A 13,304-nucleotide genomic window follows, 5' to 3' on the forward strand; every position below is an offset into this window, starting at 1 on the left:
AAAAGCTGCCTACGTGTTTCCCCTTCCCCTTAATAGCTAGAGAAAGGCCTGGCTGTGTTTTTAGATCCTCTCCTTGGGGCTGAGCGATGCATGCATGCATGCATGCATGCATCCGTCCATCCATCCACCCATCCATGCTTGGGGCTGAGTGATGCATGCATGTGTCTGTCCGTCCGTCCATCCATTGAATTTATATACCTCCCTCCCCTTGCAGCTCAGGGTGGCTTACATAGAACATAGGAAAGAAGTACATTATAATTCAGAATAACATCAAATGAACAACAGTAGTAGCAGTGGTTGCATAATAATTCATAACTATTATAACATAGCAACCTTAACATATTAGCTCTAAGCCCAAAAGTTCAGGGTTCGATTCAGGAAAGGGGTGGAATTTGGGGGGGGGGCAGCAGATGGTCGTTGGTTCAGTCGATTAAGGGCCACCCATGCAGTTCTCTTTACATGGCTATTCGTCTTTCCCCCCTCAGTTCCAGTGCAGCGGCCGCACAGCCGCAGGAGTTGCTGCCGCAGCAGGGTTTGCCGAAATCTGTCTCCAGTTTACAGAAACTGACCCAGTCAATCAGTCAAGAGGTGAGCGTGAGTTACTCTGGGGCACCCAGCCAGTTTTTTCTGGGAAGGCCACAACTGGATGTCTGTGGCAGCACCCTTTTCTGCATATTACTTCTCCCCCAGAGCTGGCTCCCAGAGGTAGACTGCCTTGGAACATGGTGGCTCTGTTTCGCTATTGTAGCTGAGAGCATCACCTTCCTGTCGCATTGGGGTTGAGGTTCTCAAGACAGGCATGACTTAGCCAGCCAGCCTCAGCCTCCCAGGGATGGAGAATGGGCAGCCAGTCAACACAGGAAGTGAGGTCACAATGAGTGGAGCAGTCAGCCCTTTGAAGCTGAACTCTCTTCCTTGGAGGTGGGAACTGGAATGGGCAACCCACTGTGCTTTGCTTTTCTTCGGCAGAGTACAAATTCAGTGCAAGGTGGACCAAAGTCATGGGCACAGCTGAATGGAAAGCCAGCCAGACCAGAAGGTGGTGAGTATGAAAGGGTTTGGTCTTGCGGGGGGATGGGGGGGGCAGGGGGGATGGAGCAGCCCCTGCCTGACTATCTCTCTGCTTCTCCGGCAGGTTTAAGGGCCTCAAACCGACTGTTATCCTTCTCTCCCGAGGAATTTCCAACACTGAAAGCAGCTGGAGAGCAGGACAAGGCTGGCAGAGAAAAGGGCGTCTTAGATCCGTCGTATGGGCCCGGACCAAGCCTCCGCCCTCAGAGTAGGTCACAGGGTGGGGGGTGCCTCCCTCTCCCCTGCATTAAGACTCCACCGTGGGCAGAACTCCCCCTGACGCTTTGCCATGCCAAGCATTTGCGCTGGCAGCACCCTGATTATTGTCCTGCAACCCCTTGGTGGAGGTGCCAGGGGTGGGGAGGAGAGATCAAGCTCGACGTAGTGTCCTGGTTGGTTTTGCACAGCTCTCTCTGGAAACATTCTAAGCTTCAACTTGCAGTTGTTTTTTCTTGTTATGTGTGCGTGTGTCCCCGGAGGCCCGGGAGGGCAATGAAGGAAAGGCACCAGCCCCGCGGGAACCCCCCTGCCATGGCGACAACCGTGCCTCGCCCGCCCCAGAGGATGGTGTTAGAGGAGCAGGGCTTGGCCCTTTGCCAGGCAGCAGGGAAACCTTTCATGGCTCTGTAGCGGCCAAGAAGAGGCTGAGGAAGAGGCAGGGGAGTCGCCAGTGGGTGAACTGCACAGGAAGCCAGGAGGCCGAGAAGTCTTTTGATGTTTAGCAAATACGCGAGGTCCAGAGTTGACCAGGGCCAGAAAGATTCCCCTGAAGCTTGGCTGGGCACCAGGATATGAAGCTGAGGAATAGAACAGGTGTTGTTTGGAGAGAGGCCGTGGCTCAGCTGTAGAGCATCTGTCTGGCACACAGAAGGTTGTCGGTTCAATCCCCGGCATCTCCATTTCAAAAGGATCCATTTGTAGGTGATGTGGAAGATCTGTGGTTGAGACTCTGGAATAGGCTTTCTCAACCAGGGCTTCGTGAAACTCTGGGGTTTCTCGATGCCCCTAGAAGGGTTTCTCAGATGGGTGGGAGTTAGTTAACTATTTAGCAAGTGATATGACCATATAAGGTCATGTCGACTCCTCCACCCCAAATGGCCAATGATGGGCCTGGAGGGGGAGGGGAGGGGCCCCAGGTGGGCGTGTCCACAGTTCTGCTTCCCAACCATATTCTGCACAATCTCGCCACTTCTGGGGTTTCTCGAAGCCTGAATAATATTTCAGGGGTCTCTCAACAGTCAAAAAACTGAGGAAGGCTGCTCTGGAGAGCAGGGAGCAGACAAGATGGACTTCCTGAGAGCCAGGGGCTGGTTCAGTATAAGGCAGCTTCATATTTAATCCTTGTCCTGCCATCCGAGGCCCATTTGGCCGCCTGGAGTCAACAGCTGTGGCCCTCTGCAATACCATCTGCTCAGCATCCGAGCCGAAGGTCCCAGGGACCTTTCAGGCAGCAGAACGGTTTCCTTTCTAAGTTTGTGCCAACCTCCTCTTGGAAGGCCGGGGCAACATTTACAAGAATGTCCCACCTTGTTGCCTTCGCAGCAGCCCCACAAAGTTGGCGGAGGGGTAGCGGTTGGCCTGGGTGTCCAGACAGGTCCCCAAACGCCTGCTGGAGTGGCCAGTGTGGGTCTCAGCTCCCGTCTCATCTGGGGCCTGTGTTGCCACCAGCCAAGTCATAGCCAAGCCTAGGCACCTGAACTGGGCCGACCCACCAGGGGTGTGAATCCAGGAGGCGATGGGTGTGACGACATGCGTTCAGTGGGCCTTGAGGTTCTAAATGAATTGGAAGCCGCTCCCAATTCTGTTCCTTGAACACGTTTGCCATGATAAGAAGAAGCTTCTTCCCCTTTTGCCCTTCCAGATGTCACAAGTTGGAGGGAGGGCGGTGGGAGGAACGTAACCTCTGCCACATCTCTGACCGCCTCCCTGACTGAGCCGGGCAGCAAGACCACTAGCGCAGGAGACGGAGCCCCCTCCTCAGCGAACGCCAGCGACCCTAAGGAGCCCTCTCTTCGCCCGACTCAGCCTATCCGCAAAGGGGCTTCGCAGTTCATGGCCAATGTCTACCAGCCACCAACGTACCATGACATGCTACCAGCTTTTGTGAGTCCTGCATTTCCTCCACCCTGCTCTGCTTTGCTAATGGGATTCGGCTAGGACTTTGGGGGGGGGATTAATTTTTCCCGAATCGAATTTTTGAACCACTGTTCATCCTCTAATTCAGGGATTCCCAACTAGGGTTCCAGGGAACCCCGGGGTTCACTGAGAGCTCCCCAAGGATTACACAGCCTTTCCCAGTAGTTCAGATGGCTGCTGAGGTCACTGGAGCCCATTTCCCCCATTGCTCTACAGACCTAGTGTCTTTCTCCACAATGAAAGTGGTAAATGATCAGTTGATGGATCAGTTGGCTGGCTCCCACATCTTACCTCCGCACCAAATTCTCTGAAGGGGCATGTTTCCATTTCTGGGGTTCCTGAAAGTCTGAAAAATATTTCAGGGGTTCCTCCATAATCAAAAGGTTGAAAAAGGCTGCCTTCTATACCTTTTTTAAAAAGTTGCCAATGTCTTGAGATGCCATCTAAGATGGTCAATCTCTGAGCTGTCAGCTGTCAGGCACGGTTAGCCTTGAGTTGCCACATCTTGCGGCAGTGAGTTCCCTAAGTTGTGTGAAAAATGAGCTGCCGTTCCTCTCCAGCCTGCCAGCAGTCCGTTTCATTAGATCAGGGGTAGTCAAACTGCGGCCCTCCAGATGTCCATGGACTACAATTCCCAGGAGCCCTTGCCAGCATTTGCTGGCGAATGCTGGCAAGGGCTCCTGGGAATTGTAGTCCATGGACATCTGGAGGGCCGCAGTTTGACTACCCCTGCATTAGATGAACTGGAGTTATAGTGCTCTCTTTTTGCCATTTTTTTGTTGATTGTAAAAGCTATTTCTGTATTTGCTTCAAAGTTTTATTAGCTGTTCTTTTGCTTTGTGGAGCTCAAGGTAGAGAAAACCCATAAAATAAAACACAAATACCGAAATTTTAAATCCGAATGAAGGACTGTTAGTAAACATAAACCAAATGCAGGCCTAAATAAAACCGTCTTCACATCTGCATCTTAAAGATTGACAGTGAGAAAGCCAGGCTCATCTACCTGGAGAGGTTGTTCCGTAATCATGGGGCTGCCACTAAAAAGGCTCTGCCCAGCTTCTTTGATTCATGCGATAGTCATGAGGACCTTTTCCTTAATTGTAATTCCTAGGCAGGAATGTCCTTGAGAAGACAAACCTTCAGAGGCCCTGGTTCCAGGCTATGTAGGGCTTTGTTTGTTGTGGAGACCGAGAGAGAAGGTGGAGTGCTCAGGTGTTTGCACCCTGGTTCTCTTTTTCAGATGTGTTCAAACCAGCCCTCCGAGACCCCTGGGCCCTTGGATCGTGGGTCCTTTCCCCTCCCGCAGTTTCGCCTGGAACCCCGTGTCCCTTTCAGACAACACCAGACCAGCGACCAAGACGGGTAAGGCTCTTTGTTGCCGAGCACTGTAAAGCCAGATTGTAGTTGGTATGCCGGAATCATTTGGGATATAAAAAAGAAGTGAGAAATAGGGGGGAAACTGCAGGAGGCAATGTACCTTCAAAAGCAAAAAATCATCAAGGCCATTCTGTAAAAGAACTTGCAGAGAATATTCTTACAGAGCTGGTCAAGACGACTTTGTTTGAATACGCGTATGCAGATTCCATTTCATTCTTTCCCTGTGATGGGAGTGAGGGAGTCATAGCTCAGAGGCATTGCCGCACTTGGCACGTGCCGGGCCTAGATTTCGTCCCTGGCCTCTCAGGATTTAGGAGAAGAAGAGCTGGTTTTTTATACCCCACTTTGCACTATCCAAAGGAGTCTGAAAGCAGCTTACAGACACCTTTCCCTTCCTCATCCCACAACAGACATTCTGTGGGGCTGAGAGAGCTCTAAGAGAATTGTGAGTAGTCCAAGGTTACCCAGTTGGCTGCATGTGGAGGAGGTGTGGGGAATCAGGCCCAGTTTTCCAGATTAGAGGCCGCTGCTCTTTAACCACTGCTGCATGCTGGCACTTAAGAAAGATCTTAGCAAGCTGTGGACAATTTAAGACTGCTTCCTGCATTCATGTGCATTAAAAGCCTTTTATGAAGAAAGAATTTTTGTTTTTATTGTTTTGTTGACATGCTGGTCTGGTCCATGTTTCAGTCCCCAAATTGTACCCTGTTCTCAATAATTGTAGAGGCTCCTACCTGGTTAATATCCCCCCCCCCCCCCGGCCCCGATAATCTCGCTGACTTCACGTCTTTGTAATCTGAGGCACTTCAGTTCCAGAGGATCTGCCACACCATAAGTTATCTATTTAGAGCCCAGAACCAAATTTCTCTCTGTGTGTTTAGTGAGCCTAAATTCTTCATCAGACTCTGGAAAGCTGCTCTTTCTCTTCTTCTCCCTTTGTGTGATTAGACTGTAAGCTGTTCTTTCTTCTCTCAGAGGCTGATTCCACTGGGTCTTACAGAGTGGTTACTTTAACAGCCAAGAAGTTCTGGGGCCAGAGCTGTATCTAATGAGAGCAGTGCTTTTATTTGTTTAGTGGTCTTGGGTTAAGTTGTTTTAATGTTGATGTTTGTATGATTTGCTGTGTGTCTAAGATGGCGATGACCTTTGGCCTCAGACGACTAATTTTATTGTATCACAGTGAAATCAGAGCCCAGTGGCAAGCACTTGAAAGCTCACGCCTTGAATGAATCTTTGTTGGTTTTAAAGGTGCTACTGGATTCTGATTTTATTGTATTTTATTGTAGTTTTGTTCTCTGTTATAAACTGCTGTTGAGCCGGCTGGCCCGAGAACGACAGTTAACAAGTCCAATAAAAAAAAACTTTAAAAATACAGTAGTTTCAAAATCACATCTTTAAACCACTCCTGCAGAGCGGTCTAAATAAAAGGGTAAGGGGTAAAGGGGAGGAGAAAGGGGCGGGCTCTGTCTAGGATAAAACCTCGGAGGGGCCAATCAGGGGCCTGATTGGCCCCTCCGAGTGTGACTCCAGGGCCAAGTAGGCAACGCGTGGCTCCCATTGCCTACTTGGATCAGCCGCCCGGGGAGTCACTGCGGGAAGAAGACCCTTCTCCACAGGTGAGTCACCCGATGAGGTGAGTTGCCTTCTCCTTTCCCGCCACCGCCCATGGAGAAGGCTTCGTTCCGGGGAAAGCAGCAGGTGTGGTGGGCCTCCTGCTTTCCCTGGCACGAAGCTGCGACCTCTTCTTCTTCAGTAATATCAGGGCTCTCTCAGCCTCACCTCCCTCACAGGGTGCCTGTTATTGGGAGAGGAAAGGGAAGGCGATTGTAAGCCGCTTTGAGACACCGTCAGGTGGTAAGAAGTGGAGTACAAAAAAACAGCTCTTCCTCTTCTGTGCATGATAACGTTTGCAGGTCCCCCATCCGAATTCTAGCCAGGGCCGATTCTGCTTAGCTTCTGCAGTCTGATGACTGAAGGCCTACCCTTATCCTTGATCCAGAAACTGCAGCTGGTGCAGAACGCCAAGGCCAGGATTCTCACCAATACACCATGGAGATTCCACATCCAGCCTGTACTCCAACAACTCAGCTGGCTCCGAGTTGAATTCTGAATTAAGCTTAAGGTTCTAGTAACCACCTTCAAGGCCATACGCGGTCTGGGCCCAGTGTATCTGAGAGATCACCTCCCTGCCTATACCCCCCCAAAGAGACTTATGCTCTGCTGCGGATCTCTGGCCCCAGAGAAGCATGTTGTACCTCAACAAGGGCCAGAGCCTTCTTGGTCCTGACCGCCACCTGGTGGAACGAGCTCCCTGAAGAGATCAGGGCCCTGCCCAAACTCTCACAATTTCACAGGGGCTGCAGAAGGGAGCTCCTCCACCAGGTATTTCCTTGAGGCCGACCAGCCCCCTCAAAAAACACCCACTGCCCCCCTAGACACCCTTTCCCATGACCGAAGAATCTGACCAACCCAAAGCCGTGTCAACGTTCCTGTTCCTGTTTAAATATTGTTCTGGTTGACATGTTATGTTATGATTGTTATACTTGTTATATTTGTTGCAATGTAGTGATATTATATGTAAACCGCCCAGAGCTGTATGGAAGGGCGGTATAATAATGTGAGAAAGATGGATTGATGCATTGATGGATTCAGTCACTGCAGAGGTTTGCCTGGTCTTTGCTGCTTGTGTTGGGAGGATCTAAGACCACGGTCTGTAGGGTGCACTGGCCCAGAGAAGCATCACAACATCCAACAGCTATTTTGAAGAGAGCTTCTTCAGAGAGCCAGTTTGTTGTAGTCGTTAGGAGTGTGGACTTCTAATCTGGCATGCCAGGTTCGGTTCTGCACTCCCCCACATGCAGCCAGCTGGGTGACCTTGGGCTCGCCACGGCACTGATAAAACTGCTCTGACCGGGCAGTGATATCAGGGCTCTCTCAGCCTCACCCACCCCACAGGGTGTTTGTTGTGGGGAGTGGAAGGGAAAGCGATTGGAAGCCATTTTGAGCCTCCTTTGGGTAGGGAAAAGTGGCATATAAGAACCAACTCTTCTTCTTCTTTTCCTTCTTCTTCCTCTTCCTCTTCCTCTTCCCCTTCCCCTTCCCCTTCCCCTTCCCCTTCCCCTGAGGTCTCAGCAGGGGGGCATTTTGATTTGTGACACCCTCTGCTGAGTCCGTGTCGCAGCAACGCCTTCCTGTTTCTTCCTGCAGAAAAGAGAACCGACTCGGACTCCCGCGCCCGACTCGCCCTGTCCGGCCACAGGGGGAGCGAGTCCCCCGGCCCACCATCATCAACGCAGAGAACCTGAAAGAGCTGGATGCGCTCGACAATGACAACGATGATGGCTGGGCTGGTAAGATGTCATTCTGGGTTCGAGTGTGCATGCACATTGAAGCTTATGCCCAGAATTAAACTTGTTGGTCCTGAAGGTTTATCACTGGACTTAAACTTTGTTGTATAAACTTCAGGGTGATGGCGGTTCAATATGAAGAAATATTGGATCAGCCCAAGGAGTGGAGAGGCTGCTGGGAGAGGTTATGGAATCTCCTCCTCTGAGGTTCTCATGGTGGGTTGAAGGATTAGGCCCCCTTTCTCAACCTTTTTACCACCGAGAAACCTCTGAAACATGCTTCAGGCTTCAAGAAACTCCAGAAGTGGTGCAATCATGCAGAATATTGTTGGGAAGCATAGCTGGCAGAATATTGTTGGGAAGCATAGCCAGGGCTCTACTCCTTCCCATCTCCTCCAGGCCCACCAATGACCATTTTGGGAGGAGTGGTGGTGGTTCAACATGCCCATATATGGCCATGACCGTATGATATGACCATATATCTCCTGATAAATGTTCAGCAATTTTTAAGAAATTATTTTAAAAATTAATTAACTCCTACTCATTCAGGAAACCCCTCCAGGGCCATCAAGAAACCCCTGGGTTTCATGAAAGCCTGGGCTAAGGCCGATCCCCACTCCTTTCACAGACAACCAGTTGGGTGACCTTGGGTTGGTCACAGTTCTCTTAGAGCTGTTCTCACAGACCAGTTCTCTTAGAGCTCTCTCAGTGCCACCTACCTCACAGGGTATCAGTTGTGGGGAGAGGAAGGGAAAGGGCACTTTAAATCATTTTGAGACTCCTTTGGGCAGTGAAATGCAGGGAATAAAAAAACAGCCCTTCTTCTTCTCCTCCTGTATCATGAGTACACATACATCTAACTCCACTTCACTTTGATCTCCAGTTTCTCATGTGCTGCAGTGGGATTAAGTCTGCTGCGCATGAGATGCTCCAGTGAACCCACGGCTGATGCAGAGTGTCATTGTAAGGGGTTGGGCAGAGGACAGACTGAGTTGTAGAAAGCTTTTGGTGATGCACTTCTTGCTTTGGGATGCACGTTTCCCAGAGACCAGTGAGCGCCATCAATGCACGTAAAAAACGGAGGGAAGCCACCCAGAGAGTTGCTGCAGAAGCCTCAATTTTAGAAAATTGCCAGATGTGTTTTGCTGAGGCAAAAAGCAATGAGAACCTCCACAAAGGGCCGTAAAGGGAAAAGCTCCTTAGATGGAAACGGCCTGTTTGGGAATAGTTTTCTGAAATAGAAGCTGCTGCTGCTGCAGTACGCCGTGCCCTTTTGGAAAGGTTTTCTTCTTTCTCCGCTTCCCCGGTTGCTGCGGCAGGCATCCATGATGAAGTGGACTATTCTGAGAAACTGAAGTTCAGTGAAGATGAGGAGGAGGAAGAAGCCCACAAGGACGGAAGGCAGAAATGGTAAGACAAAAGAATCTGGTGTGGGGGAGGGGGGGAAAGGGACTCCACATCCGTCCAGCAGGGTATGGAGTACGGGAGATGTTTGTGGGCAGAGAAGCTGCGTGCCCAGGGGAAGCAGGGAGGAGCTGGATGTGCTGGCGCTGCATTCACCTGCATATGGCTCTGAGTGACATTGGGCTAGTCGCAGTTCTCTCAGAGGCCTCTTGGCCTCGCCTACCTGTCTGGTTGTGTGTTATGGGGTGAGTAAGGGAAGGCAATTGTAAGCCATTTTGAGACTCCTTTGGGCAGTGAAAAGCAGAGTACAAAAACCCCATCCCTTCTTGCACGAGGGACACAGTCCCTTCCTGCTCGTTCATCAGGAATTTCCATTCCCTGTTACAGGGGAAGAGCCTGCTGATGTAGGCAGTCCCTGTAGGCAGTGCTGTCTGAGTCTAATGAAGACACACAGGAGTAGACAAGGCCAGAGGGTTCTATTCTCTTTCTGCACCCCTGCTTGCTGACTCTGCCTGCCCATACACTGTGTCCACTGGGCTCATGCAAGCTGGTTCTGTGGCTGAGTCGCTGGGCTGTGCATTCCCAATTCTCCCCGTGTGGTGCTTCAGATCTTGGTTAGGAGAGCAAGCACTGGTGTCTGTTTGCTGTTGCCACTGAACCCACAAACCAATAATCAATTACTATGGGGGATTGTAGGAGAAGGCAGCGTCCCAGGGGGAAAATTAAAAAGAAAACAAGGGCTCAAATACTTATAGGAAGTTCTGAGCATAGAGCTTCTGGCAGTTCCTAGAGCTACTCCTTCTTTCTGGTAGCTCTAGGAATTGGCAGGAACTCTTATTGTGTGAACTTCCCGTAAACAGATGAGACCATATTTTTCTTGTTAATTTTCTTCCTACGGCAGTCCCCCCGATTGACTTCTGATTCTGCCCGCTGACCAGGCAAGCATTGGTGGGTAAGGGCCACAATTACCCAGAGGTCTCCCACCAAAACTGGCAAATGAGAACCCTAAAAATTACAGCTTGTGCTAACATGGTAACGACTTGACTGGGGGGAAGGCACAAGACTTCGCTTTGTAGTGGCAGGTCAGCATTCAGCCTCGCATCTGACTCCGGAGATGTTTTAGCACAGAGCACAGACAGCAGCTTGGCCCGGTCAGAACACCGTCACTGCTTATTTCCAGGGCTGCTGTATGGATCCCCACAAGGTGACTCGGGGCCAAAGGACAAAGCCAGATTGTTAGTCTTGGGAGGGCCGTCACCTGTCCGTGCTAAGGATGCAGTTCGGTCCAGGTTTGCAAATCATCAAGCAGGGTCTGGGAATCTCCCAGAATTACCACGATCTCCATATGACAGAGATTAATTCCTCCAGAGAAAATGGTTGTTTTGGAGAGTGGATGGTATGGTATTATGTGGTCTCCACGCTTCCCAGAGCAGCCACAGAGGCCAAAGTGTCTCCTTGCTCTTGCACACCAGCAGCTGAAATTCAGACTCATGCTACTTGGCTAAGAACCATTGGTCGACTCCCTCTCCATGAATTTTGTCCAGTACCTTTCCAGTTCCACTCTATAATAGTGGCCAGTATAATTTCCTGAGGCAGTGAGTTCCTCAGATTTCCAGGAAGACCGAGAGTTGACAGCCAGAATGGCTAGCATCTCTGAGGTGGGGACGGGAGCGAGGCGTGATGACCTTCTGGCCTTTCCCGGCCCTCTAATGCTGGTGACAGGCTGCCATCTGCCTTGACTGGGAAGGGGAATTTGACATTTTGAAGCCCTGCTGGAATTGCTGAACACCCAAGGTCCCTCCATCGGCAGGAACAACTGGGACCTCCGGAGGCAGAGGCAGCTCTCCCTGAGCTCGGCAGACAGCACGGATGCCAAACACCCCCTGGAGGAAGGGAAGCACTGGGGCGACCCGGCTGGCTTGGCTCGGCCGATCCGGAAAGCACAAGAAGGCCTGCCGACGTCGAGGAAGGTGAATGGCTGGGCACCCCTTTCAGATTATCAGGTACTCCCGGCTTCCTCTTCATGTTCGTTAAGGGCCAATGAAGGGACACGGAGGGGAGGGGCGATGGCTCTGCATTTCATGCAAAAGGTCCCTGGTTCAATCTGTGGCATGTCCAGCTAGAAAGAACAGGCAGGAGGGGGAATGGAAGACCTGAGACCGTGGAGAGCTGCTTCCAGCCTGAGCAGACAATACTGGTTTGAATGGACTGAAGCGCTGATTGATATAATTGCATCTTCATACGTCCTGGACTTGAACCACTTCCATGAAAATAGTAGGCACGGGTAGACATGTTGGGCTGGACCAGGGGTGGCCACTGTGGCTCTCCAGATGTCCACGGACTACAATTCCCACGAGCCCCCCAGGGGCCACCCCTGATCTGGACCAAAAGAACAAGTTTCGAGTCAAATGGCAGCTGATATTGGAAGAGGGTTGACTTTCTTCCAGTAAGCAGTTGTGTACCTCTGGGTGGCTGTAATTGGTGGTGTAGTTAAAAGCAATGGCCTCTAATCTGGAGAACTGGGTTTGATTCCCCACTCGTCCTCCGCATGCAGCAAGCTGGGGGACCTTGGCCTCGTCACAGTTCTCTCAGAGCTCTCTCAGCCCTACCTGCCTCCTGGGGTGTCTGTTACGGGGAGAGGAAGGGTACGTAATTGCTAGCCATCCTGAGACACATGAGGCTTGCTGGGTGACCTTGGGCCAGTCCCAGTTCTCTCAGAGTTCTCTCAGCCCCACCTGCCTCCCAGGTGGGGAGAGGAAGGGGAAGGTGGCTGTAAGCTGCTTTGCAACTCCTTTGGGAGTGAAAAGCAGGGTATAAATAAACAGTTCTTTTTCACACTCCATCCTCAACATGAGGACCGCTGCTTTGAAACTTCTTTAAGTAGTAAAAAGCGGGGCATAAAACCTCAGCTCTTCTCCTTTGAGGGCCAGTATGGTGTCATAGTTAAAGAGCAGCGGCTTCTAATCTGGAGAACCGGGTTTGATTCCTCACTTCTCATCCACAGACTGCCAGGTGGGTGACCTCAGTGTCTCCCTGTCTCTTCCAAGCCAAGGTTTTGTGGCTATCTTTTAAAAAGCAAACGACTCCCTGCCTTTCCTCCCTCCCTGTCACTTGGCTCTCCCTTCTTCTGCCAGAAGCCCCCACCCGCGTGCCTGAGGCAGCAGTCGTCTGAGGAGAAGGAGGAGAAGCTTCCCCTGAGGCAGAAGTTCATTCACTCCGAGATGTCAGAGGCTGTGGAGCGGGCCAGGAGGCGGCGGGAGGAGGAGGAGCGGCGAGCCCGGGAGGAGCGCCTGGCGGCTTGTGCGGCCAAACTCAAAGAGCTGGACCAGAAGTGCAGGATGGCCCAGAAAGGAGGAGAAGGCCCCAAGCACACCGAGACAGAAGAGTCCAAGCCCTCCGGGGCAGAAAAGAACGCTGCTCCTGAGAACAGCCACCCGATCCGAAGAGGTAGGACAGCGCCATTTGGGGCACTCCTCAAGGTCGGCGTTTTGGTCCAGAGGACAGTTATTGTAGAAAGCAGTGGAGATGCATGTGGAGTATAGTTAGTTCACTGGTGTATGGGTTAAGAGCAGAGACTTCTAATTTGGCGAGCCAGGTTTGATTTCCCACTTCTCCACATGCAGTTAGCTTGGGCTCATCACAGCCCTCATAGTGCTGTTCTCACTGAGCAAGGCTCTCTCGGCCCTACCTACCTCACAGGGTTTCTGTTGTGAGGAGAAGAAGAGAAGGCTCTGAGACATATGAGGCTTTCTAGGTGATCTTGGGCCAGTCACGGTACTCTCAGAGCTCTCTCAGCCCCACCTACGTCACAGGGTGTTTGTTGTACAGAGAGAAAGGGAAGGTGATTGAAAGCCGCTTTAAGACTCCATCTGGTAGAGAAAGGTAAAAGGTAAAGGTATCCCCTGTGCAAGCACCGAGTCATGTCTGACCCTTGGGGTGACGCCCTCTAGCGTTTTCATGGCAGACTCA

The 13,304-nt window shown here is 51.2% G+C and overlaps 1 protein-coding gene across 23 annotated transcripts in view; it reads left to right on the forward strand.

Moving 5' to 3' along the window:
- PRRC2B (proline rich coiled-coil 2B) overlaps positions 1 to 13,304 on the forward strand; it is a 100,465-nt gene that overhangs the window by 36,667 nt on the left and 50,494 nt on the right. For 22 of the 23 annotated variants that reach the window (XM_077305936.1, XM_077305942.1, XM_077305938.1 and 19 more), the window contains exons 4-12: positions 486 to 588; positions 970 to 1,042; positions 1,136 to 1,279; positions 2,933 to 3,174; positions 4,448 to 4,569; positions 7,792 to 7,934; positions 9,251 to 9,341; positions 11,146 to 11,338; positions 12,470 to 12,782. In XM_077305936.1, coding sequence (XP_077162051.1) covers positions 486 to 588; positions 970 to 1,042; positions 1,136 to 1,279; positions 2,933 to 3,174; positions 4,448 to 4,569; positions 7,792 to 7,934; positions 9,251 to 9,341; positions 11,146 to 11,338; positions 12,470 to 12,782 — 1,424 coding nt within the window. The remainder of the gene's footprint in view (positions 1 to 485; positions 589 to 969; positions 1,043 to 1,135; positions 1,280 to 2,932; positions 3,175 to 4,447; positions 4,570 to 7,791; positions 7,935 to 9,250; positions 9,342 to 11,145; positions 11,339 to 12,469; positions 12,783 to 13,304) is intronic. The other variant, XM_077305930.1, reaches the window with a different exon arrangement.

This window comes from Paroedura picta, chromosome 12 (genome assembly GCF_049243985.1).
Source record: "Paroedura picta isolate Pp20150507F chromosome 12, Ppicta_v3.0, whole genome shotgun sequence".
Lineage (NCBI taxonomy): Eukaryota > Metazoa > Chordata > Lepidosauria > Squamata > Gekkonidae > Paroedura > Paroedura picta.